Source organism: Stomoxys calcitrans, chromosome 5 (genome assembly GCF_963082655.1).
Source record: "Stomoxys calcitrans chromosome 5, idStoCalc2.1, whole genome shotgun sequence".
Taxonomy (NCBI): domain Eukaryota; kingdom Metazoa; phylum Arthropoda; class Insecta; order Diptera; family Muscidae; genus Stomoxys; species Stomoxys calcitrans.
In genome coordinates this window covers 38,355,050-38,382,771 of record NC_081556.1, presented here as the reverse complement: position 1 = coordinate 38,382,771, position 27,722 = coordinate 38,355,050, and the positions used below count along the sequence as shown (strand labels likewise).

Sequence of the window (27,722 nt, the reverse complement as noted above, 5' to 3'; positions counted from 1 at the left end):
GTTTGTGTGTGCTATGGTTCTTAACTTTAATACACACACAATCAAAATTCTTTGACAGATAGTTCACTTCGCGAGAAAAAAATTGTTCTTAGCTGTTACCGGTACACTACCTGGTAATTATGTCATGGCTGCAATCGAAAATTTAGCCGGCAGTGCATATTCAGCTCTAAGCTGGAGTTACATACCACGCTCAACACCCATGCGTACTTGAGCAATATAATGCACATGCGTTCTTTTGGTTGAGTTACATACCAGGGGCCTTTTGATGCGTACTAATTTCTAAAATTTAGCTTATTTTTGTCATTTCCCAACTCAATTTCAATGGAAATTGGTAAAGATGTGGTTATGATTTTTATAATCTCTAATTTACGGACTACAGAACAATTTTTGAACATTAAACATATTCAAATCATATATTTTGCGCCCTGAAGCTTGTTCAAAGTTGAGGGTTTGTTAACTCATTCCGTCAGATGCGTGCGTGCATTTGTTGTGTAACACGCGCGAGTTATGTTACTCCATCTTTATGGCAACGAAAATTTCGTTTGATTTTTATACCGCGCTTTAAAGCGAAAATAAAACACGGTCAATATGTTAATCGATTTTTTCCGTCAATAATCAAAGTTGAGGCAACGCCGTTTAAAACTTTCATCGGCTATGTATTATGCTTTCACATGCTGGCTGCTGTCAGAATTGTTTTTTTTTTAACAAAAACATTGAATTAAGTTTAATTTGGATAATTGTGCAGACCTTTTATTATTATAAATTGCTTCTTCTAATGGCGCCGAAGATACCTGACAGGTGAGACCTTTTGAAATATGTGACATTTACAAAAATTGGATATCTATTTGTTTACCTCTTACAGATGGCTAGATTACAAGTCAGTGGGCAATCGCATTGATGGTACACGATTTGTGGCTTTCAAAGTTCCCCTGAATCCGGTAAGAAAATTAACACAATAAAGTGGGCGCATACTTGTTTAGTATGCGCCCATGCTAAACAACAATTTGAGATATAGAAAATGATGTAAATATGCGCTTTGTACTCAAGCTAGATTGCATATGTGGCTTGTTCAAGACAATTGGGAGGCCTATGGTCACAATATTTCGTAAAGAGGGACGGTCTTGAGAAATAGGCGTTGAAAGGGTCAGTCAAAACTATTGAATAACTCTTGGGTTTCCATCCAATTTTGGATGGCAAAGAGAGTTTTAATTAAAATACTTTTGGCTTTAAAGGTTTAAAAATAAACAAGAGCGTTCTAAGTTCGGCCGGCCGAATCTTATGTACCCTCCACCATGGATGACATTTGTCGAGTTCTTTGCGCGGTATCTCTTTTTAGGCAAACAAAGAATAATGTTGTTGTTATTGTTGTATCAGTTTGTTGTGTTCTATCTTTCGTCTGTTTGATTCTGTCAAGTGGCAAGACTCAGGAACTCTGCGACTAAGTTTGGGTGCGTCCACAGGAAGTAAGTCTGGCTGGGCAGTTAAACAGGTGACGTGTATCGTGCAGTCTCGGTCTCCTGCCGACCGGAAGTGATACCAAAACACCACGTCCAAAATTTTAGCCAAATCGAATAAGAATTGCGCCATCTATAAGCTCAAGAAGTCAAGATCCAAGATCGGTATATATGTCAGCTATATCAGTTTATGAACCGGTTTCAAACAAACTTAGCACAGGTGTTGAAAGTCAAACGAAACACTTAATGAAAATTTTCAGCAAAATCGGGTGAGAATTGCGCCCTCTAGTGGCTCAAGAAATCAAGACCCAAGATCGGTTTATATGGCAGCTATATCAGGTTATGAACCGATTGGAACCATATTTAGCACAGTTGTTGGAAGTCATAACAAAACACTTCATGCAAAATTTCAGCCAAATCGGATAAGAATTGCGCCTTCTATTGGCTCAAGAAGTCAAGACCCAAGATCGGCATATATGGCAGCTATACCAGGTTATTAACCGATTTTAGCACAGTGGTTGGAAGTTACACCAAAACACCATGTGCAATATTTCAGTCAAATCGGACGAGAAATCCGCCCTCTAGAGGAGCAAGAAGTCAAGACCCAGATCAGTTTATATGGCAGCTATATCAAAACATTGACCGCTTTGGCCCATTTACAATTCGGAACTGACTTACACTAATAAAATGTGTTTGGGCAAAATTTCAAGCGCCTAGCTTTACTTCTTCGAAAGTTAGCGTGCTTTCGACAGCCAGAAGGAGGGACGGACATGGCTAGGTCGACTTAAAATGTCATGACGATCAAGAATATATAATCTTTATAAGGTCTTAGATGCATATTTCGAGGTGCTACAAACAGATTGAAGAAATTAGTATATCCCCATCCTATGGTGGAGGGTATAAAAAGATATAAACATTTACATTTTGAACTTTAAAGACCTATATCTCATGGTCTGGGTCCTTCCCCAACAACATTTTTGTACAGTTTCTTTCAGCACATCGAACTCTATCACCTGAAAAAAAATACCTCATTTGGCGAGGGGCCCGTAAACTGCACTTGCCCCTCTGAAGTCCCTTTTGTTTGGGACCCTGGGGGCCAAAAACCCCCTATTGGGGGAAAGTGTGCCAATCTAGGCAATATGTGTATTAAACGAAAGGCATTAGCGAGTAGATTACGAATATACAAAAACATGTCTTAAAAACTGGATCCGGGAAGGACCTACGGGTGTTGAGAATATTGAACTCCCCTTAACCCTAGGCAATATGGGTATCAAATGAAAGGTACGAAGAAGTAGATTACGATAGAAATATGCAAAAAAAAAAAAATAATTAAGCTCTAAAAGAGGGGGGTTAATTTCTTCTACTTGTTCTATTTTTGTTTTATTATTTTTTGTTTTTAATAAAAATTATCAAAATTGTTGTAATTTTTTAGCACGTTTTCAATGAAAGCGAAAAGGATATACGTTTCGATGTAAAAATGTTACTTGAACAAATACCAAATCTTGGTGTAATTATTGATCTGACTAACACGAATCGTTACTACGATGCTAAGGTGAGTCCATTTTTTTACCAAAAAAGAATTTTTAACTTTAACCTAATGCATGTATTTCGCTCTTTGATATTTCAGTTTTTCAAACAAGAGGGGATTGAACATCAAAAATTAATGATACCGGGCCATGTAACGCCTGCACAAAGTCTAGTAGACATATTTAAAGATTACGTCAAAAGATTTCTACGTAAAAATCCAGATAATGGTAAGATAGCCATTTGTTTATATTTAAACCTTAGCTATTATGGTATTAACTATAAATTTATTATTATTGCGATTTTTCATATGGTCGGCGTTGACAAATTTTTTCACAGCTTGTGACTCTGTAATTGCATTCTTTCTTCTGTCAGTTATCAGCTGTTACTTTTAGCTTGCTTTAGAAAAAAAGTTTAGAAAAAGTATATTTGATTAAAGTTCATTCTAAGTTTTATTAAAAATGCATTTACTTTCTTTTAAAAAATCCGCAATTTCTTTTTGGGCAACCCAATATATCTAATCTAAAATTAAAAAATAATTATAGAGAAGTGGGATCTCTGTCCCGAAACTCTACTTAATATTCAATGAACATACCTTTTAGGAACAGAGGATACTTCTCTCCTATCAATGAGTGCAGTCCGATTAAAGTTTAAGCTCAATGATAAGGGGCCTCCTTTTTTATGCCAGGTCCGATTATGGTCGAAGGCTTAAAATTTCCGACCACCAAATATCCCAAAATACTTCTTGTCACATTGGACAGCCTTTATAAATCCTCCGCACATGCCACTGCAATTTGTGAAAAGATCAGGAATAGAAAGAAAATCTTGAGTCGCTTGCGGTTGTACGTACCGTATTGACCCGATGGAGACCTTCATCGGCAAGGGCTGCTGCCTCAGTGTGTAAAAGCAACTTGGGCTCTAGGGCAGCTCCCGGCAGGGGATGACTTTGAGCAACGGGTTAGTTTATGTAGTGTTCATTGTTATTGTGGCGATCCTCGTCAAGGTCCTGTAGGTGAGCAAGCTCGACCCAGTCCAAAGGACCGATCGCCGCGGGAACCGGGTGGCCATTGGTTATTTAAAGGCGCCAAAAAAACTTGCCTTGTTATTTCGAGAATCATAGGCACTCAGAATTTGTCCAAGAGCCGTTGCCGCCCGGCCTCTTACTGAGGCCGCTGCAGCTACTCCTTATGGAGAAAAGTAAAATCGGGAGACCGGTTTATATGGGAGCTATATCATGTTTCAGGCCGATTCGAACCATACCATTAAATGTCATAGAAGACGTCATAGTACAAAATTTCAGCCAAATTGGATAAGAGGTGCGCCCTCTAGAGGCTCAAGAAGTCAAATCGGAAGGTCGGTTTATACTGAAGCTATATCAAGTTTTGGGCAGATTCAAAACATATTCGGCATAGAATATGTCACTGTGCTAAATTTAAGCTGAATCGGCTAAGTGTAAAGCCCTCTAGAGGCTCAAGAAGTAAAATCGGGAGATTGGCTTATATGAGAGCTATATCAGATTATAGACCGATTAGAACCATACTTGGTACATTCATTAAATGTCATAAAAGATGTCACAGTACAAAATGTCAGTCAAATCGGATAAGAAGTGCCCCCTCTAGAAGCTCAAGACCATAAAATCGGGAGGTCGGTTTATATGGTAGCTATTTTAGGCTTTGGGCAGATTAATACCATATTCGGCACGTACGTAAGAGGACATAGAAAAAATCACTGTGCAAAACTTCAGCTAAATGAGATAAGAATTACGCCCTCTAGAGGCTCAAGAAATAACTCGGGAAATCGGTTTATCAGGTTTTAGACCGTTTCGAACCATAATTGGTACATCCATTAAATGTCATAGAAGGAAGCACATACTGCACGTTGGCACCAATCTACCAGATCGCAATTAAATGTGGCAAACTATCGATAATCGCAACATTCGATATTTTCGATGTGTCTAATAGTAAATATCGATAGTATTTCAAACGAAAATAAAAAGCAACAACTAAAAGCGTGTTAAGTTTGGCCGGGCCGAATCTTGGGAACCCACCACCATGGATTCTGCTAAAAATTTATACAAACTAGACTTAGTTAAAGGGCATAATTTTGTTCTACAAACCAAACGTATGTCAAATCAGCAAAAATAAAAGCTTCTAGGAACCGAACAAGGATAATCGAGAGACCGGTTTATATGGGAGCTATATCAGGTTATAGACCGATTTGGACGGTACTTGGAAAAGTGGTTGGAAGTCCTAACAGAACATCGCATGCAAAATTGCAGCCAAATATGATAAAAATTGCGGCTTGTAAGGACTCAAGAAGTCAAATCGGGAGATCGGTTAATATGGGAGCTATATCGGGTTATAGATCGATTTGGACCGTATTTGGCACGGTTGTTGAAAGTCAAAACTTTCACCAAAATTTAAGCCAAATCGAACAAAAATTGCGGCTTCCAGGGGCTGAAGAAGTCAAATCGGGAGATCGATTTTCTTGATATGCCGCTTGATCTAGAGGTTCTGTCTTGTGACGTTGGACCTCACGCTCTAGATCATGTAGATCCACCTTTATGTTTCTGGGCGGTGGATACCTATCCACAAGATGATGATTTGGATGGTTACTGCGATAACAGCCCAGAAGGAATGTAGTTATGTCTTCGCACGGGTAGGTTTTTTGTCTCCTGGTGCAGGTGGCCCACGTGAGAACTGAGGAGACAGCCCGTCACACAGACAGGATTTCTTTGTCAGCACGCCAAGTGTTACTGGCAAGTGCCTTGAGGACCTTGTTTCTACTTTTGACCTTATGGCAAATTGCTGTGCCATGTGGGAAGAAGGTGTAAGAGCTGTCGAATGTGACACCAAGTTTTTTGGGACACTTGATGGTCGGAACCGTTACTCCATCGACTTTTACATTCAGCTTGTTCTTCACCTCACGCGTATTTGTAGGGAACAATGTGGCTGAAAATGTTGGTGGGAAAAGGTTTAGTTAAGTACCCTTTTCCAAGGGAAAGAGTAGTTTAAGTACCCTTTTCCAAAGGAAAGCATAGTTTTAGTACCGAAGGGAAAGGGTAGATTTAGTACCCAAGGTAGAGGAAAGCTTAGGTATCAGAGGAAAAGGGTGGTTTTAGTAAATTTTCCTAAGGAAAAGTGTTATTTTAGTATCCAAGGGAAAGCGTTGTTTTAGTAGCAAAGGGAAAGGGTAATTTTAGTACCCTGTCCCACGGAAAAGGGTAGTTTTAGTATAGATGGGAAGGCATAAATTAAGTACGCAAGGAAATGGTAGTTGTAGTACCCAAGGGAAGGGTGGTTTTAGTACATTTTACCAAGGGAAAGGGTTGTTTTAGCACCCAAGGGAAAGGGTAATTGTAGCACCCAGGAGCAACAGTAAATTTAGTACTATTAAAGTACTATTAAAGGGTAATTTTAGTACTATTTCCCAAGGGATAGGGTAGTTTTAGTATCGAAGAGAAAAGGTAGATTTAGTACCCAAAGAAATACTAGATGTAGTACTCAAGGGAAAGAGTGGTTTTAGTACATTTTCCCAAGGAAAAGGCTTGTTTTACCAACCAAGAAAATGGTGGCTTTAGCACATTTTCCCAATGGAAAGGGTAGTTTTAGCAACGAAGGGAAAGGGTTATTTTAGTACCCTGTCCAAAGGGAAAGAGTAGCTTTAGTATCGAAGGGAAAGGGTAGATTTAGTACCCAAGGGAAATGGTAGTTGTAGTACCCAAGGGAAAGTGTGGTTTTAGTACACTTTCCCAAGGGTACTAAAACCACCCAAAGGAAAGAGTAATTGTAGTACCCAAGGGAAAATGTAATTTTAGTACTATTTTCCAAGGAAAAGGGTAGTTTTAGTATCAAAGCAAAAGGTTAGATTTAGTACCCAAGGGAACGGATAGTTGTAGTATCCAAGAGAAAAGGTGCATTTAGTACATTTTCCCAAGGGAAATGGTGATTTTAGTACATTTTCCCAAGAGAAATGTTGCTTTTAGTACATTTTCACAAGGGAAAGGGTAGTTGTAGTACCTAATTGAAAGGGGGCGGGGGAAGGGTAATTTTAGTACCTATCTTCAAGTCTACTGCAGCGTAATAAGCGGTTCCAGTTCGTTGCGATAGACGTTTTACCTATCGCTGATGTCAACAATGGGTGGCGGACTGATGCTATGATCGTACAATCGTCCGCACATGATGCGATCTCTATGCCGTCTGGAGAGGGTGGTAGAGGTTATATAGTGCCGAAGGTATCGCCCCTACTTGGGGAACTCCCTGTTTCACTCTACAGTGTTTCGATTTGTTATCCCTAAAATCCACAAATGACTGGCTACCACACAGATAATTCGCAACCCAGCATTTCAGGCCTGGCTGGAGGGACGTGTTGGTGATGTCCTTAAAAAAATTGGCATGGCTGACCGTGTCGAATTGTTTCGATCCAATGCCAGGATGACCGTCCTATCAAATGGCTTGGGCTACGGCAAACGTGTTGCGGTGATGTAATGCAAAGCAGTTGTTGTGCTTTGAAGTCTTCGAAATCCATGCTGATGCTCGGCGAAAGGAAATTCCCCAGGGAGGCTCGGGAGGGGTAGTCCCTTACGCGTCTTGGCTACTGGTGAGAGAAGACAGATCGATCTGTGCAATTCCCCTTTACTCGGGTTCTTTCAGGGCTTCGGTAGCGGGATCACCCTGCACAACTTCCGGACATCGAGCACTATAAGAATTTTCAGGTTGAGTACAGTTGGCCAAAAAATGCACCTTACAGGGGGCACAACCAATTTCGCTGAAACACGAATCAGTAGTCCGTTTTTGGGGCAAAGGCTCCTGGGTCCCCCGAGGGGCAAAATACCCCCCCTGGGGTAAGTGGACCAACCTAGGCAATATGGGTATCAAATGAAAGGTATTGTTGAGTAGATTTGCGAATATGCAAAAATAAGTCTAAAAATTTTACTGGGGAAAGTCCTAAGGGGTCTGGAGAATTTTTAACCCAGGTAACAAGAATTTTTAACCTACGGAGCCCAGGAGCTTTGGCCCCAAAAACGGAATTCAGATTCGTGTTCCTGGGGTCAAAATTAAGGGGTGGTGCAAAAAATGAAAGAAAATCGTGGGTGCGCCCTGTAAAAGTGCATTTTCCCTCCAAACGAATTGGATGACTTGGCGCCACGGATGACATTCGTAACTTCGTCCATGGTAAATTTTTGACGATTTTGGTAGGGGGATAACCACCACTGAAAATAACTGATGTTCTTCATTTGCTTTTATGTCAGGCTATTCCTTTTTAACTTACTACCTGAACACTCTGGATGTATCCCATCAAAGTAGGAAAATTCAAATGTCTGGTAGATAACTGTTGTGCTTTTATGTTCAATAAAACACTTTTAGTTCTAATAACTTATTAATTTCACTTAACTCTATGAAACTAGACAAAAGAATGCTAACAAGTAAAAGCGAGCTAAATTCGGCCGGCCCGAATCTTATTGCGTTGCCCAAAAAGTAATTGCGGATTTTTTAAAAGAAAGTAAATGCATTTTTAATAAAACTTAGAATGAACTTTAATCAAATATACTTTTTTTACACTTTTTTTCTAAAGCAAGCTAAAAGTAACAGCTGATAACTGACAGAATAAAGAATGCAATTACAGAGTCACAAGCTGTGAAAAAATTTGTCAACACCGACTATATGAAAAATCCGCAATTACTTTTTGGGCAACCCAATATATACCCTCCACCAAGGATCGGATTTTTAAAGTTCTTTGCTTGGTATCTCCTTATAGGCAAACAAAGGATAATGGATAAGAATTGCTAAGCTATTGGAGCTATGTCAGGTAGTAAACCGATTTGGGCCATATTTGGCTTGCTTTGATCCCATTGTGCAAAATTTCAACCAAATCGGATAAGAATTGCGTCCTAGAGGGACTTTAGAAGTAAAATGAGGAGATCGGTTTGCATGCGAGCTATTTCAGATTATGGACCGATTCAGACAGTGTTTGTCACGTACATTAAAGGGCATAGAAGAAGCCACACGACAAAACGATCTCCCGATATTACTTCCTGAGCCCCTATAGGGCACAATTCTTATCCGATTATGGTCCTAATCGGACTATAACTTGATATAGCTCCAGTGGCATTACAATTCTTATCCATTATTCATTGTTTACCTAAGAGGAGATGCCGGGCGAAGATCCGTGCGATCCGTGGTGGAGATGATATAAGATTCCGCCCGGCCGAACTTAGCGCACACTTACTTGTTTTAAATTAATTTTCTATGCAGAGCATAACCACCACATCATTCTTCCATAGAGAAGTTGTCAAGCCATTTGTGCATAATAAAGCCGTAATGGCGCTTTCGACTCCTTTTATGTGGGCAACTGTTTCCAAACGATTAACTCAATTATGATCCAATCAATTCAAGATCAACAACAAATCACAACATTTCGACAAATAAACATACAAGTCATAATACCAACATACTCGTACAGCCAACACCAGCCACACCAACTCAAATATTGGCCAAATGGAGGCTCCAAAAAAAAAAATTGTAACATATCTAAGCATGGATCTCGAATCACAATGGAGTAATGCTACAGACACACCAACAACAGAGTTTTATTATTTTTTTTAATCTTACTAAACTGGTGAACTGCCAAGCAAAAGACCGACATTGCAATGGGATGAAATGAAACATATCACATCTCATTCAATACGACGCACTCCGTTTTGTTGCTATTCCTATATGTATGTCAACACCCACACTCCACATGATGAAACTGGCTATGCAGCGCTGAAGTTTTTGGCTTTTTGCGATAAAGGTACAAGTGGTATGGTATGGTATGCCATGGCATGGTATGCTTGCAATGCATGCCTGCCATGGATGTGAAGTCTGGTGTCTGTCCATGCAAGCTTAAATGTGGCTGTGCAAGCGACAAGCTGCCGCAACCAGCAATCATTGGGAAGTAAATCAAAAGAAACGCCAAGTCATTTGTAGTTTGGTTTTCTTTTCTATCCTGACCCCGAGACGACTAAGACGACGACAATGACGACCACGTCGACGATGTTAAATGAAATTCACCAGAAGAACTTCTTCGTTATGCCACCGTCATAATAAACCACATATACATACACTGAGAGAAAAAAAAATTAAGAATACATTTAGACCATACTTACAATGGATGTTGGAATGGTACGTGTGGACTAAACTTCTCAAGGGTACGTGGAATGGGAGACACAGAGCCTGTATTCTTGCAAAGGGTAGTCTAAATGTTTTTCTTCTTCCATCGCTAAGCACTGAAGATTTAGTAGTAGCCAGCCTTGAAAAAAACAAGTCTCATTACTCTGGCTGGCTTCCCTATATATGACACACGATTTAGAGATGCCGCCTTCAAACCCTAAGTCGCTAGTTGAAGCTGCTAGGTGTAGGGAAGAAACGACTCATTGTAGGAAGTGATGCTAATGCACACCACCAGATATGGGAAAGTTCAGATGTCAACGAAAGGGGTGAGCTGCTTCTGGAATATATTATAAGTTGCAATCTGGCGATTTGTAATAAAGGAAACAAACCGACCTTTATTACCAGGAACAGGCAGGAGGTACTAGATATCACCTTTGTATCGGAAGATATAAGTGAAAGAATATGCGACTGGGAAGTGTTGGATGACCACAGCTTCTCTGATCATCGTTGTATTAGTTTTAACTAATTGGAGAAAATATTAAAGTAGTGGTCCCTCGGCAGGAGGCCACCGTAGCGCAGAGGTTAGCATGTCCGCCTATGACGCTGAACGCCTGGGTTCGAATCCTGGCGAGACCATCAGAAAAAAATTTCAGCGGTGGTTTTCCCCTCCTAATGCTGGCAACATTTGTGAGGTACTATGCCATGTAAAACTTCCCTCCAAAGAGGTGTCGCACTGCGGCACGCCGTTCGGACTCGGCTATAAAAAAGAGGTTCCTTATCATTGAGCTCAAACTTGAATCGGACTGCACTCATTGATATGTGAGAAGTTTGCCCCCGTTTCTTAGTGGAATGTTCATGGGCAAAATTAGCAAATTAGTGGTCCCTCGGCTAAACAGAAGAAAGGCGGATTTGGCATACATTTCGGCACAAATTCTGCACCACTATCTCTTCTAGAAAAGGAAGTGGAAACTACGGAGAATATAGACATAGTGGTAAAGCGGCATGCATGCCCTAGTGCCAAGCCAAGGTGCAAACAGCGAACGCCATGGTGGACCCCAGAGGTGGTTGGTCTAAGGAGGGACTGCAGAAAACTCTTCAACAGAGCGAAAGCCACACCACACGATTGGGACATCTAAAAGGCTGAGCTAAGAAAATATAAAGGCGAGCTTAGAAAGGTTCAGAACAAATGCTGGGTAGAATTCTGCAGCTCCGTAGAGGATTCATCTGAGGCCTCTAGGCTAAGGAAGTTTCTGTCCTCGAGACCTATTACGGTGGGGTATATCCAGAAGTCAGAGAATGTATGGACAATGTCTAGTGAGGAAACACTAGAACTACTCGTTGATGCAAATTTCCCGGGAAATTCTTCAACGGACAACGTGGCGCCAGAAGAGGTTGTCAATGATATGCATTCGTCGGAGGCCATTAGGGAAATTGTGTCCTTTGGGCGATAAGAAGTTTCGACTCCTTAAAGTCGCCAGCTCCTGATGATGTATCACCGGTTGAATGACAAGCTGTGTCTGATAGACTGGTTCCCGGGCTTAGGGAGATATACTCTGCTTGTATCTTAATGTCATATATACCTGTGGGATGAAGGGACACGATGGACATTTTCATTCCGCAAGCAGGAAAACCCTACCACACGAAGGCGAAAGATTTTCGTCCTATTATTCTGTCATCCTTTATGCTGAAGACTGATTGATAGAAACATATCTTAGGGCAAAGATCCCTGGAGATCGCCTGTTGCGGCAGCAGCATACATATGGTAAAGGCAAATCCACTGAAACAGCCCTTCACGACCTAATCGGCTACATACAGGGTTCTCTCGCTGTCAAGGAATATACAATGGTAGCATTTTTTGACATTGAAGGTGCTTTCAATTATGTAAAACCGATGTCAATCATGAAGGAGTTGAAGTTTCTAGGCATCAACTCTACCGTAAGAAAGTTTATTCATAACTTACTTACAAAAAGCTGCAATACAGCTGGCTGGGGATGTGTGGACCTTAAAAGATGGATAAGCAGAGGAACTCCTCTGGGAGGTGTACTGTCTCCTCTACTTTGGAATATAGCCTTTAACAATACACTAATGTCCCTGGAAGAAAAAGGCGCAAAAGTGGTCGCGTTTGCTGATGACGTGGCAATTGCGGTTAGGGGAAAGATTCCCAGCACTCTAAGAGATATACATCAGGAAGCTCTACGTGCAACAGCGCAGTGGGCTACCGAATGTGGTCTGGGTATACATTCGTGTAAGACAGAAGTAGTTCCTTTCAGCAGGAGATACAAGTTGCCTACAGTGGAACCTGTCTCTTTGGCCGGAGAGAATGTTCCATTTACAGAAAACGCAGAATACCTGAGTGTTTTGCTGGACAGAAAATTGAACATCAAATCAAGCATTTTGGAAAGGGCAAGAAAGGCCATTCTTGCCCTATACACCTGCAGGATAGCCATTGGCAAATGTTGGGTATTTAGACCGCGTGTCATGCATTGTGTATATACTGCAGTTGTCAGACCTATTATGCTATATGGTGTTGTGGTCTGGTGGACGGTGCTTTAAAAATCCACCTACTGCTCAATACTTAACCGGATCCAAAGGATGGTTTGTTTGTGCATCACAGCAGCCCTGAGTACGACACCATCTGATGCACTGAATTTAATGCTACATCTTGTGTCTCTGAACATTGTGGCTACCTAAATTGCAGCGACCACTGCCGTGAGGTTAAGGGAGCTTTCGGGAGCGGCGGCTACGGACACTGTGTGTTATCCAGGCAGTGTGGTTTATACCCTACCAGAGCCGCTTTTAGATAAAAATTACTGTACTACTATTCTTGATAGAACCCATTGGAACTACGACATCCCTGGTAACAGAAGTTATATAGACTTCTATACGAATGGTTCCAAACTAAACGACCAGGTGGGCTCAGAGGTGTACTCTAAAGATCTAGAACTGATCTTATCGAAGAGGTTACCTGACCACTTCAGTGTGTATCAATCAGAGATCCTTGCAATTAAGGAAGTGGTGGAATGGCTTAGATATAATGTCATTACGACGATTGGCATTAATATCTTCTCAGACAGCCAGGTAGCCTTCAAAACCCTGGAGAACATATTTCTGAACACAAAAACCGCCCTCGACTATCGCAGATCTCTCAACGAGATGGCTGAACAGTTCAAAATTAACCTGTTCTGGGTGCCGGGCCACATAGATATCCCAGGGAATTCTAAAGCGGACGAGCTTGCGAGACTAGGAATTACCTAACACACTTCAGGGATACTGGAATTTGTGGGTATGCCTCTAGCAAAATGTAAGCCAAGTTTTCAGGATCAGGCCCAAAGGGGTACGAATGATAGATGAGAGGGGGCTGTGAGCATTCCAAAACTATGTGGCCTCATCTAGACTTAAAGAGGTCTACTGCTTTGCTGTCATTGGCTAAAAACAGACGTCTCAGTCATTGTGTCCGTCTTGACAGGTCACTGTCTAATCGGACAACATGCTGACAGACTGAAGGTTGCCAGCAATGACTTTTGCAGAAGCCGTGGGGACGTCGAGGAAGAAGAGACTATAGAACACCTTCTGTGTGTGTGTCCCGCACTTGCAGTTAGAAGGAGTTCCTCTTTAGGTTCTCATTTTTTTGAGAACCTGTCTGATTTAGAGCGGATGCGAACATTCGCAAGTTTTTGGGCATTCTAAAGCGATCTGTATGGTTCAACGGTAGGAACTAGAGGGCATCTTTCTTCTTCTGTTCCTGTGGTATCACAAGAGACGAAAACGTCTAAGTGAGTCTAATGACAGACTGCCACCACCTACATTATGCATAGGAACCCAACTTCAGTTGCGAAACGGGCAAATCTTATATATAAAAATGTTTGTGTGTTCCTTATAGAACACACAAAAATGTACCCTTTTTCACCCCGTGGTGAAAAAAGGGTACATTTTTTGATATCTGAATGGGGGCGGACGCTCCCCCTTACCCTAATTTTCAGAAACGCCTAATCTCGAAGATGGGTGGTGCGATTTAAGCGAAATTTTGTGTGCTCTCATATAGTACCCTAAAAATAAAAATTTAGTATTCAAATTTCGGATGGGGTACCTAGGGGTGCTGCCCCACCCTAAAACCTACCAAACACATATTTAGACCAATCACGACAATATGGGACTCAAATGAAAGGTATTTAGGATAAGAAAACGTATCTGATATCCAATTGTCGGACCAAGTGCTAGGGGGACCACCCCCTAGCACTTAAACACCCCTAAATTGGACATATTTACCGACCATGGCAATATGGGACTCAAATGAAAAGTATTTGCGAGTAGAATACGAATCTGATATCCAAATGTGGAACCACGTTCCTGGGGGTCCACTCCTTTCCCAAAACACCCCCCCAAATAGGATTTATTTACTGACCATGGGAATATGGGGCTTAAATAAAAGGTATTTGAGTGGAGAATTAGAATCTGATATCCAAATATGGTGTTTGGTGGGCCGCCTCTTCTCAAAAACATCCCCCAAAGGGGACAAATTTACGACCATAGCCATATGGGGCTCAAATGAAAGGTCTTTGGGAGTAAAGCACGAATTTTATATCAATATTCGGGAAAAGTGTCTACGGGGCCACGCCACCCCCACAACACCACCCAAATAGTAAGTATTTTCTGACTATTGCTATATGAGGCTCAAATAAGAGCACGTTGCTGAAATATTTTCCGGGCTTAGTGTTTGGGGGACCACCCCAATCCCCAAAAAACATCCCTAAATCGGGCATATTTACCGACCATGTCAATGTGGAGCTTAAATGAAAGATTTTGGGGGGTAGAGCAAGAATTGATACCCATTTTTGGGACCAATTTTCTGGGGGTCTACCCCTTTCCCAAAATACCCCACAAACAGCAATTTTTTAGTGACCATCGCAATATGGGCCTCAAATAAAGGTATTTGGGAGTAGAATACGAATTTGATATTCAAATGTAGGATCATGTATTTAGGGCATCACCCCTTTCCCAAAACACCCCCAAAGGGAAAAATGTTTTCAATCATGCCCATAAATGGGGCTCAAATTTAATGTATTTGAGATTAGAAAACGAATTTGATAACCTATTTTGGGGCCATGTGTTTGGGGGACGCCTCATCCTGTAAACTCTTCTAAACCCAATGGCAATGTGGGGTTTAAATAAATGGTATTTAAGAGAAGAGCACGATGCCAAGTATCAGGGGGAACCCCTCTTCCCCGAAAACACCATTAAATCAGACATCATGAGCATATTGGACTGAAATGAAGTATTTTAAGAATGGAGTACACCTTACATCCAAACTTATATTCGTTGACTAATAAAGATCATGGGATGGGATTCAGATAAAGGCACTTATATTGCAAGTAAGCATGGTATTTCACTAAAAGATCTTTAATTGTCGAAAATAAATATTGCAAGGAAACTTTTGTTCCATATAAAGTAAAAGAAGGCGCAGCGGAGCGTGCCCGGGTCAGCCAGTATGTTATAAACATCTTAATTTTTATACCCTCCACCATAGGATGGGGGGTATACTAATTTCGTCATTCTGTTTGTAACTACTCGAAATATTCGTCTGAGACCCCATAAAGTATATATATTCTTGATCGTCGCGTCATTTTATGTTGATCTAGCCATGTCCGTCCGTCCGTCCGTCCGCCTGTCTGTCGAAAGCGCGCTAACTTCCGAAGGAGTAAAGCTAGCCAATTCTTATCCGATTTTAATGAAATTTTGCACTACGTGTTTTGTTATGATATCCAACAACTGTGCCAAGTATGGTCCATAACCTGATATTGCTGTCATATAAACCGATCTTGGGTCTTGACTTCTTGAGCCTCTAGAGTGCGCAATTCTTATCCGATTGGAATGAAATTTTGCACGACGTGTTTTGATATGATGTCCAACAACTGTGCCAAGTATAGTTCAAATCGGTCCATAACCTGATATAGCTGCCATATAAACCGATCTTGGGTCTTGACTTCTTGAGCCTCTAGAGTGCGCAATTCTTACCCGATCAGAATGAAATTTTGCACGACGTGTTTTGTTATGATATCCAACAACTGTGCCAAGTATGGTTTTAATCGGTCAATAACCTGATATAGCTGCCATATAAACCGATCTTGGGTCTTGACTTCTTGAGCCTCTAGAGTGCGCAATTCTTATCCGATTGGAATGAAATTTTGCACGACGTGTTTTGTTATGATATCCAACAACTGTGCCAAGTATGATTCAAATCGGTCCATAACCTGATATAGCTGCCATATAAACCGATCTTGGGTCTTGACTTCTTGAGCCTCTAGAGGACGCAATTCTTATCCGATTTGTATAAAATTTTGCACGACGTGTTTTGTTATGATATCCAACAACTGTGCCAAGTATGGTTCAAATTGGTTCATAACCTGATATAGCTGCCATATAAACCGATCTTGGGTCTTGACTTCTTGAGCCTCTAGAGGACGCAATTCTTATCCGATTTGAATGAATTTTGGCACGACGTGTTTTGTTATGATATCCAACAACTGTGCCAAGTATGGTCCATAACCTGATATTGCTGTTATATAAACCGATCTTGGGTCTTGACTTCTTGAGCCTCTAGAGTGCGCAATTCTTATCCGATTGGAATGAAATTTTGCACGACGTGTTTTGTTATGATATCCAACAACTGTGCCAAGTATGGTTCAAATCGGTCCATAACCTGATATAGCTGCCATATAAACCGATCTGGGATCTTGACTTCTTGAGCCTCTAGAGGTCGAAATTATTATCCGATTTGCCTGAAATTTTGTACGACGGATTCTCTCATGACCATCAACATACGTGTTTATTATGGTCTGAATCGGTCTATAGCCCGATACAGCTCCCATATAAATCGATCTCTCTATTTTACTTCTTGAACCCCCAAATGGCGCAATTCTTATTCGAATTGGCTGACATTTTACACAGGTCTCCAACATATAATTTAATTGTGGTCCAAACCGGACCATATCTTGATATCGCTCTAATAGCAGAGCAAATCTTTTCTTATATCCTTTTTTTGCCTAAGAAGAGATGCCGGGAAAAGAACTCGACAAATGCGCTCCATGGTGGAGGGTATATAAGATTCGGCCCGGCCGAACTTAGCACGCTTTTATTTGTTTTTATTTTAAAGTTTTATCTCCTTGCAAGACAACTGAGTTGCAATCCATAATCGACCCATCAGAACTTTCAGCCACTTTATATGGGAGATAAATCTTTCCACATGCTTGACTGTGGGGGTGGCCATCCTTGGCAAAGATCTCTTTGCGGGGTCATTCCCCTATCGCTAGGGGAACGATTTCCTTCTTTTATACACTCCACAATCTTGCACCACTCTGCAGTACATTTTAACTGTAAAATCTGCATTTTCCTCTACATTCATTTGGAGCAATTTTTTTGCTGTGCATTGTAAGGTGTTTATGACTCCCCCACCCTCTACCACTCATACCTGCCATTCACAATAAAAAGAGAAAAAACAAAGAAAATGCATAAACATCGGTCATAAATTGCACAAAACATGTCAGCAGCATAATTTGGCAAAGAAAGCAACTCCAGTTCACAATGTGCGCTGAATTGGACAAACAAGAGAGAAAATAAAGGAAGCCGAGTGCGCCTTCTTAAAATACTCGCTATGCACTTGCACCATTTGGCTTTGTTCATATGGCTGATTCGTTCGACATACCACCATTGCTGTAGCAGTGATATGTGTGTTTCTCGGATATGCCACCACCAAGATGCCTAAGAAAAGGCATGGATGCTGGGCATGCTGCCGTTTGGTATTTGGTGTGGTAGCAGTAAAACATTTGCCTCAAGCCACACTACTGATATTCCACATTGTTTTTTTTTTTTTTTTGAGACTTCCACATCTATGTATAACTACTACTTCTACTCCTCCATCTAGGCTATGGCATATGCATGTTCTCCCTTTGAGTTGGTTGGTGGGTTACCATATTAAGGAGGATCTCTATATTTATAGACTATGTCTTGGAGACTGTTGGCGCAGATGACAAGACCACCGACGACACATCTGATTTGTTGCTATTGGTTTAGCTTGTAAAATAAATCCCAAGTCATTTGTTTGTGATGGTGTTTTCAGGGTTTTTTTCATATTTCGGACAAATATATCTTTGCTGGTTGTCTTCTTGATTAACTCCTTTTGTTTGAAAGGAATAAGGATCAAAGAGAAGGAATAACACAATTTGCCATGTAGCGAATAAGGATAGTTGGTGAAGTTGACAAACACTAAAATAACCCACTGTGCACGGTGGTATAATATAGTGGCATATTAAAGCTTGACTCCTTACGCTTTGGTGGTATATTGGCTGTTGGCGCAGATGACAAGACCACCGACGACACATCTGATTTGTTGCTATTGGTTTAGCTTGTAAAATAAATCCCAAGTCATTTGTTTGTGATGGTGTTTTCAGGGTTTTTTTCATATTTCGGACAAATATATCTTTGCTGGTTGTCTTCTTGATTAACTCCTTTTGTTTGAAAGGAATAAGGATCAAAGAGAAGGAATAACACAATTTGCCATGTAGCGAATAAGGATAGTTGGTGAAGTTGACAAACACTAAAATAACCCACTGTGCACGGTGGTATAATATAGTGGCATATTAAAGCTTGACTCCTTACGCTTTGGTGGTATATTGGCCGGCGCGTTGTAGCAGAAGTTCAACATTAGGACATTACAACAGGTATAGATCTTGGGTTACTTCTGGCCCATAGACACGCAGTTTAAATATGAGACAGCCATTGCTCCACTTGGAGCAATGTAACTTAGGCACCGGTGTAGGCAAACTGTGGGCCACTGTTAAGTCAATCTTGAACCCCGGTAGACGGGACGACAGGACCTCAGTCACTTTTGGCGAGACAATCGTGACTGATCCGAAGAGATGCGCCAGGTTGTTCAACCGTCAATTTATTGTGCATCCCGAGAGAGACAGGGCAAGAAGGAGAGCCATTCGCGGTCTCCGAGCCGATGAACAGCCATCACAATTTACCGTGGGCGAAGTTACGAATGTCATCCGTGGCGCCAAATCTTCCAAGGCGTTGGGCCCCGACGGAATCTCTACATTGATGCTGAAGAATCTGGATTCACCTGGAGTTAAGTACCTTACCACTGTCCACAACCTGTCATTGAACACTCTTATAGTTCCCGATGTCTGGAAAATGGGCAGAGTGATCCCGCTACTGAAGCCTGGAAAAGACCCGAGTTTGGAGGAATCGTACAGACCGATCTCCCTTCTCTCACCAGTGGCAAAGACGCTTGAGGCATTACTCCTCCCGAGCCTCGTAGGAGAATTTCCATTCGCCGAGCATCAACATGGATTTCGGAGACTGCACAGCACAACAACTGCTTTGCATGCCATCAACCCAGGCCATGTGATAGGACGGTCCTCGTGGCACTGGACCTATCGAAGGCATTCGACACGGTCAGCCATGCCAAATTATTTGAGGACATCGCCAACACGTCCCTCCATCCAGGCCTGAAACGATGGGTCGCGAATTATCTGTGTGGTCGCCAGTCATTTGTGGAATCTAGGGATAAGAAGTCGAAACACCGTAGAGTGAAACAGGGAGTTCCCCAAGGTGGGGTGATATCTCCGGCTCTGTATAACCTCTACCTATCCTCCATTCCACCCCCTCCAGACGGCATAGAGATCGTATCATATGCGGACGATTGTACGATCATGGCATCAAGCCCCCCACCCATTGATGACATCTGCGATAGGTTGAACGTCTACCTCAACGAGCTTGCCTCATATTTCGCTGCAAGAAATCTGAAGATATCCGCCACCAAATCTTCAGCCACACTGTTCACTACAAATACGCGTGAGGTGAATACTGAGCTGACTGTGATGGTCGATGGAGAAATGATTCCAACCATCAAGTGTCCCAAAATACTTGGCGTCACATTTGACAGCTCTTAAACATTCTCCCCACATGGCACAGCAATCTGCAATAAAGTCAAAAGTAGAAACAAGGTCCTCAAGTCACTCGCTGGCAGCACTTGGGGTGCAGACGAAGAAACCTTGTTGACCACGTACAAAGCAACTGGCCGGTCTGTGGTAAGTTATGCAGCGCCAGTGTGGTCTCGTCAACTTTGTGACACACAGTGGAGAATGCCGCCCTCCGAACTGCGACGGGCTGTCTCCTTAGTTCTCATGTGGACCACCTCCATCAGGGGACAAAGATCCTACTACATGCTGTCTAAGCAATACCTTTTGGGCTGTTATCGCAGAAACCATCCAAATCGTCATCTTGTGGGTAGATACCCACCGCCCAGAAGCCTTAAGGTAGATCTACACGATCTAGAGAGTGAGGTTCAGCGCTACAAGAGAGAACCTCTAGATCAAGCGGCATATCAAGCGGGTCTGAACAACATTCATGCAGACACGGTAGCAGACGCGGTAATTGGCTACCGGGTGAATGTAGTCCATGGAGAACGACCGCCTCCAATTGCACCTGAAGAAATTGACCTTACCCTGGAAACCAGAGTAGTTCTGGCTCAATTACGTTCCGGCAGATGCAGCTCAATTCCCACAGAGCTAGGATTGATGCCGACGTGCAAGATGTATGTCCCGATTGTAACCAGGGACCGCACGATGCACGTCACCTGTTTAACTGCCCGGTCAGACCCACTCGACTCAGACCTAGATCCCTGTGGAAGCACCCCATCTTAGTCGCAGAGTTCCTGGGTCTTGACACTCAAGAGAATCAAGCAGACGAAAGATAGAACACAATAAACTGCTACAACAACAACAATTGCGGTTATGAGACTTTTATGCTAGGGAGAGTCGATAGGAGCGAGCTCCTTCCATCGCAGGATAGTCGAGGAAACTTGATTGGATTGGTAGATTTTTAACATTGGATACTTGGGACGACGCTTGAGGTCGAGTGCAAGACATTGTTGCCAGTGGCACAGTCTTGTAGCTAGAGCGACTGTTAAATACATTGAGAACGGGTCTGGGCATCTCAGTTGAATATCAGACCCCAAAGTTCTGTTTCCGAATGCTTGACAATAACAGGCATTCCGAACAGGTATTTACAGACTGAAATTTGGGCTATCACGGTATGCTTAAGATGGTACAGTTTTAACGCAAGATCATTGAATGTGAACATCGTGGACAGTTTTGAAGTGTGAGTAGCAGAACAATGGAATTCTCAGGCTCTTCTAGGAGTATAGGGTGGAAGACGTTGCATACGTGGATGATGTCTTCGGCCCGGCACGGGATGACTATGAGCACCATAGGTTAGGTTAGGTTGAAAAGAGGGTGCAGATATTAATCCGCCCCATGCCACTATGGACATACACCTAAGCCAGTTATCGGCTTGTTGTGCGCTCTAAAAACTATAAAGTAACCTCTAAAAAGAAAATTCTAAGTTAGGAATTCCGTGCTACTTACAAAATCCTTAATCGATTTCAATACCACTCCCATAAGTTGGTTCATTGTGTCTCCACCTAAGTGCCAGTATCTGTTAGGACTCGAAAGCCGGGCAATGACAAAGGAAATGCTCTAACGTATCATCATGTTCCCCGCATGCCCTACACATGCTATCACTTGCCGCACCGATTTTACATAAGTGAGCTCGTAGTCCTATGTGTCTCGTGTTATGATACCAATAGCTATACTGACCTCCTTCTTACTTCCTTTCAGTAATAGTCTCGTCTTCTCATGATCTGGTTTCCCCCATGGGATTTTCGCCGTCCTACCGATCGTTTCGCTGTTCCACAATGTTGCATGTGCGTTCGTCGCCCACTCGCTTAACTCGGACTGCGTCGACCCGAAAGGCTTCGGGTTAACCAAGTTTAATGACGACCGTCCTCTGGCCTTCACCGCCAAATCGTCTGCTCTTTCATTTCCCCTTACTCCGTTATGGCCCGGCACCCAAACGATGCGGATTATGCCAGTCTCAGAGAAGGCGTTAATCTCCTTTTTACGCAGCAAGACTGTTCATGACCTTACCGTCCTGGTTGTTATTGCCCTTATGACAATTTTACCATCGGTAAAGATGTTCACACTCGACGTCCTGGCGTTAGCACCACTCCACTTCACGCATTTCCTGATCGCCCGGATCTCCACCTGCCGGACCGTATTATGGTCAGGCAGTCTAAAACAGATATCAGTCCCTGGGTTCACAATGTAGACCCCAACCCCTTTCTGTCCTCTAGCTTTGATCCATCCGTGCTACATGGTCTTTCAGATGGCAATACTAGGGTTCCGTCGATCCAAGACTGTGCCGATGGCAGCAGTGCCTCACACTCGACTTCAAGGTTCATCTCAGGTATGCGATCGGAAACCTCTTCCTTCCTTCCAGGTTTCCTATCGTCGCTTCGATTATACCGCGATGGTATGAGCGGCTCCCATCCTCAATCCATTCTCCCATCACCTTAAGTCTCATAGCCGTTGTGGCTGCATCACACTTAATCTGTATGTCAATGGGTCGGTGCCCTAGTGGTCGTGGTCCTCATCGCTCCGCCTATGCCAAGACAACATGTTCTCTGAACTTCCACCAAACTACTGAGGCGTAAGTAAGCATTGATTTTATCACGTTCCTGTAGAGCCAGTGGACTATTCTCGGATTCAGGTCTCACTTCGAGCCTACGGCCCGTCTACATAGGGCCAACATCTGTGAGCCTTCTCAGTACGCTCCTGAATGTGACACTTTCAATTCAGTTTCCTGTCCAAGATCACATCTAAGTATTTGACCTTGTCAGGTATCGAAACCGTCTTATTGAGGAAACGTGGTGCGTTAAATTGGCCCACCTTCGTTTTCCTCGTGAGCAGGCATATTTCAGTCTTCTCTGGGTTAACATTGAGACCTCTAGGTCTAGCCGAGTTATATGCCATATGCAAGACCCTTACGGCCCTTTTGTATAGCTAGTTCGGATCGTCTGCGTAGCAGACGGGTTCAAATCCTTCCTCAGTCAGCATCCGTAATAGATCATTTATGGTGGTCACCCATAGGAGTGGCATTTTATCGCCACTCCCTGTGGCGTGTCTTGTGCAACTTTTTCCCTTAAATTTATGCCATGGGACACACTATTTATCCACCTGTTCCTTAGCATATGGTTTATTAGAGACTGGATAAACCATATGCTAAGGACCGGGTCCACTCGGTATTGGTCTAAGGATTGGATCAGTGTGTCGGTCCGCACATTGTTAAAAACCCCCTCGATGTCAATGCATACCCCCAGGGTGTACGTTTTGGCATCGAAGCATTCTTCCATTTTATGCACAACCTCGTGCAGGGCAGTCTCCACGGACCTTCCCTTGACATAGGCATGCTGTTTGTATTTGAGCGGTTCGCTGGATGTGAGCACCATACGGGTTGGAACTTTTGAGCTCCGATTTTTGTGCTGTTCATCGTCCCTCATTTGTAAGCTACCGGACGCGTCCACAGCTTGCGGATAGAGCTGCTATTGCAGTCGCGGACAATCAGCGATATCAAGTGGAGAGTGAGAGAGGTCGGACGGCACCGACACTTGCTTAAATATTGAGTGCTTGTGATACTCGTTATGACATGAGAAGTTATTAGTGCCTTAAGATAACAAATGCCCATAGAGTTCTCGCGGCGATCGGTCCTATGGACGGCAACAAGCTTGCTTACCTATGGAGCTTGATGAGGTGCGCTACCTCTACATACCAAATACCAATCAATGTCTTCCTGGTCGTTGGCCGCTTTTTCTCTACCATTTAGGACCTCATGTAGGGGGTATTGAGAAAGTTGTTTGGATGGGCGAAAGCTAATGGGCTTGATTTCTCCGGAGGCAAAATGCCTGGAAATGATTTTAAAGCTGACAAAATATCGGTGGCACTATCGATATTTTTCTCCGAATAACGATTGATATTTTTCCTATCGATATTATCGGCAAAGTTCAAGTTTTTGCAAAATTGAACAAAAGCAAGCGATTCAACCTTTAAAAGATGCATTGCGCCTATAGAGGGCGCAGTTTTCAACCGGTTGGGCAGTAATTTTGTACAATGATTTCTCTCAATGATTGATTTGTAAGTACAAACTTTACCCATGAACATTCCACTAAGGAACAGGGACAAACTTCTCACATATCAATGAGTGCAGTCCGATTCAAGTATAAGCTCAATGATAAGGTGTCTTCTTTTTACTTTGCGCCTATAGAGGGCGCAGTTTTCATCCGGTTGGGCTAAAAATTTGTACAATGATTTCTCTCATGATTTCCAACTGATTTAATTCTGTCTGTGCATTGATTTGCAAATTCAAACTTTACCCATGAACATTCCATTAAGGAACAGGTGCAAACTTCTCACATATCAATGAGCGCAGTCCGATTCAAGTTTAAGCTATCAAAACCGGTGCTTAAGTTACATTGCTTCAAGTGTTCCAGCCTCATATTCCGCTTATGTTCGTTGACTACCCTGTTTATTTTCAGATTCAGCTCGCTGATTCTGGGGTTAGTGGGGTACGTACAACGACCCCAATTTCCCTGCGCCGGGAAATTGAGCCGCACTTGGGGTATTCGACGGGCTGGTATAAAGCGAGCGGCTGCTGATGTCTCGGAATTTCCTCTCGGCAGCTAGCACATTCGGGAGGCCACCGTAGCGCAGAGGTTAGCATGTCCGCCTATGACGCTGAACGTCTGGGTTCGAATCCTGGCAGGAACATTTTCAGCGGTGGTTATCCTCTCCTAATGCTGGCGACATTTGTGAGGTACTTTGCCATGCAAAAACTTCTCTCCAAAGAGGTGTCGCTCTGCGGCATGCCGTTCGGACTCGGCTATAAGAAGGGGGTCCCGTATCATTGAGCTTAAAATTGAATCGGACAGCACTAATTGAATCGTGAGAAGTTTGCCCCAGTTCCTTAATAGGATGTTCATGGGCAAAATTTGCAATTTGCAACTAGCACATTCGAGGCGGGTGTCAGTTTACTGAAGCGGCGCTTGGTGTACTCTCTGCCAGCCCAATCGGCCTTCTTCTGAATGATAAACGTCCGGCGCTCAGAGGTTATGAAGTCGGGTGGTCGGTCGATGGGGAGAATTATGGGGAGGTGGTCTGATCCCAAAGAAATGACGGCTTGCCAGGATACGTCACTCAGGAAATCAGGGGATGCAATTTCTCGTAATCCTAGAGCGGGCATCCTCATTCACCGTGCAAAACGTGGAGTCTTCAATATGCTTTGCCAAAGCTATGCCCCGCTGGTTGTTAGCTAGGGGAGAATGTCATGAAATGTAATGCGCATTAAAGCCTCCTAGAGCCAGACGATTATGGCCAGATAGAAGACCACTTTTGTCAGGCTTGTAAGCCTGGCCGTTAATTGGGACACAGTCACCAACCGGCGGTATGTACAAGTTGTATAACTATATCTCGGTCGGCAGTACCGGACCTGACTGCTATGTCCATGCACTCCATGTAGGGGTCACTAGCGTCAGGCGCAGGCGAAATGGGTCTATACTGCACGGTGCATCGCGAAGGCGAATATTGGGGTCTGGCAATATTCCGGCTAGGATTCTGCTATTGCGTATTTTGCCGCACGAGAGAGGTCGAAGGGGCCACATAGTCAAACGGCGAGGACGCAGAAGGCGACGACGACGTTTGTGAACCACTGTTGTCTATGTTCGCACAACACCTTGCAACAAATTCAATCCCATGGCAGCCGGTTGTACGTACCGGATTGACCCGATGGAGTTCTTCATCGGCAAGGGCTGCCGCCTCAGTGTATAACACACTGCTACAACAACAACAACAACATATTCAATATGACTATACTCCCGTATTGATGTGAGGCCAGTGCAAGATCGGAAATATAACCACTCCATGCACCGGTTACACCTCACCGACACCGACCGATGATGGAGGCGGTTCTGGTAAACCGAAAAGAACCAGGGTCCGGGGTTCTTTTCAATCCCGGTACGAACCAGAAGCGTGAGGAGAAGACAGCCGGGATGTGCCTCTCCCATGACGAAAAAAGGACAAACAAGTACACTGAGGTGGCAGCCCTAGCCGATGAAGGATTCCATTGGGTCAATCCGGTGCGTACAACCGGGTGCCATGGGATTGCGAAATTCTAATGTTTTAGAATAGTGGCATGGGTATCCACAGCAAAGACCGCCCTAAAGGTCGAAACAGAAAATGCGCGTTGCAAAATGCAACTCTGCACACAAAATCTCACAAAAGCAACACGGAAAAGTTTATACATTTTCAACTTTGACACTTAAAAGCGAGAGTCATTTTATGCTGCCACATTTTATTGTAGTAGTGTTATTAGTCATCAAAGTTAAAAATTGTTTAACTTTTGCTCCTCACTCTGTTTAGGCCCTAACACTGAGGGAGTCAGGAACCTGGCGTTTGTCGAACTATTCGTATTCCCGGATATGGTCCTCTGGGTTGGGTTTAGCAGGGTTTTATCGGCACACTTGGACATGGCTAGTTCTGAGTTGGAAGGGGTCTCCGGGGCGGCAGTCTTTATGGAGTTCCCTGGTCACATAGACTTCAATTTCGATGCAGTATGGGCTGTCTAATCGGGGACACTTTATTTTTAAGAAAATTTTGTCGAAATTCAAATTTTTTTAGAATATTGGTAAGGGTTTTTAGAAGATTTCTATAAATTTTATTTTCCCTTTTTCCTTGCAGACAAATTAATTGGAGTCCACTGCACACATGGAGTTAATCGCACTGGATATTTAATTTGCAATTATATGGTATCTGAAATGGATGTTAACGCCAATGAGGCAATAGACAGTGAGTATATATCAAAAAGTTGTTAAGCCCCAATAAAAAGTTTAACTTTCATTTCTACTTCATACAGAATTTGCTTTGGCCCGAGGTCATAAAATTGAACGCAACAACTACTTGGATGCTTTAAAAAAGCTCAAGGCCCACAAAGGTGAAAGCAACAGAAAATCATACGACAATGATCGTAGCAGTCCACACCATGAGCATTCGTCAAGATATGGTAATAGAGAAAGAGAACGACATGAAGACAGGGATGATAGTAGAAACAGAAATTGGAGATTGGGTGACAGAAATCACCGTGACAGAATATCAGCCTATAATCAGAATAATAGAAATCCTTATAGCGGGAGAAAACAAAAGCACAGTGATGGTGCTAAAGATGAGCCGCCGCCGAAAATCATGGCTATTAGAAGCTACGAACACTTTGGTGGCAGGCGGCATGCTAACGACAGTTACAGTCAACAATGCCGCCGCCAACAAGGCTATGAGGAAATGGAATTCAGAAAACACAACAACAACAGCCATAGGCATAACAACAGTGGGGATTATTACCACAAAAATAGCAGGCCGTACGAAAACCGCCAAGATGATCGTCCTACCACTACAAATCACTATCATCATAGAGAGGATAATCTTTATCGCAAAGATAATCGCAATTCCCGGAGATCCTCTTCACCGCCATCGTCTTCGCAGGGCCATAAGGGCAATAATTCATATCGCAATCGTAATTAGCAAAAAATTGTACAAAACTTTAAAAAGATTTTCCATAAGATTTATACATAACACAAAAAGAGGACAAATCAAAAAACCAGAAGTTTTAATAAAAAACAAACCAGTCTCTCCTACAGGATATTGTAAGCCAA

At 42.8% G+C, this 27,722-nt stretch overlaps 1 protein-coding gene across 1 annotated transcript; it reads left to right on the top strand.

Annotated features, from left to right (window-relative positions):
• Window positions 1–656: 656 nt before the first annotated feature.
• LOC106082393 (RNA/RNP complex-1-interacting phosphatase) lies at window positions 657–27,722 on the top strand. The gene is made up of 6 exons (XM_013244864.2): window positions 657–798; window positions 863–938; window positions 2,887–3,006; window positions 3,082–3,208; window positions 26,758–26,865; window positions 26,933–27,722. Exons 1-6 carry the CDS (start codon window positions 662–664, stop codon window positions 27,589–27,591), a joined length of 1,227 nt encoding a protein of 408 aa, XP_013100318.2. The 5' UTR covers window positions 657–661; the 3' UTR covers window positions 27,592–27,722.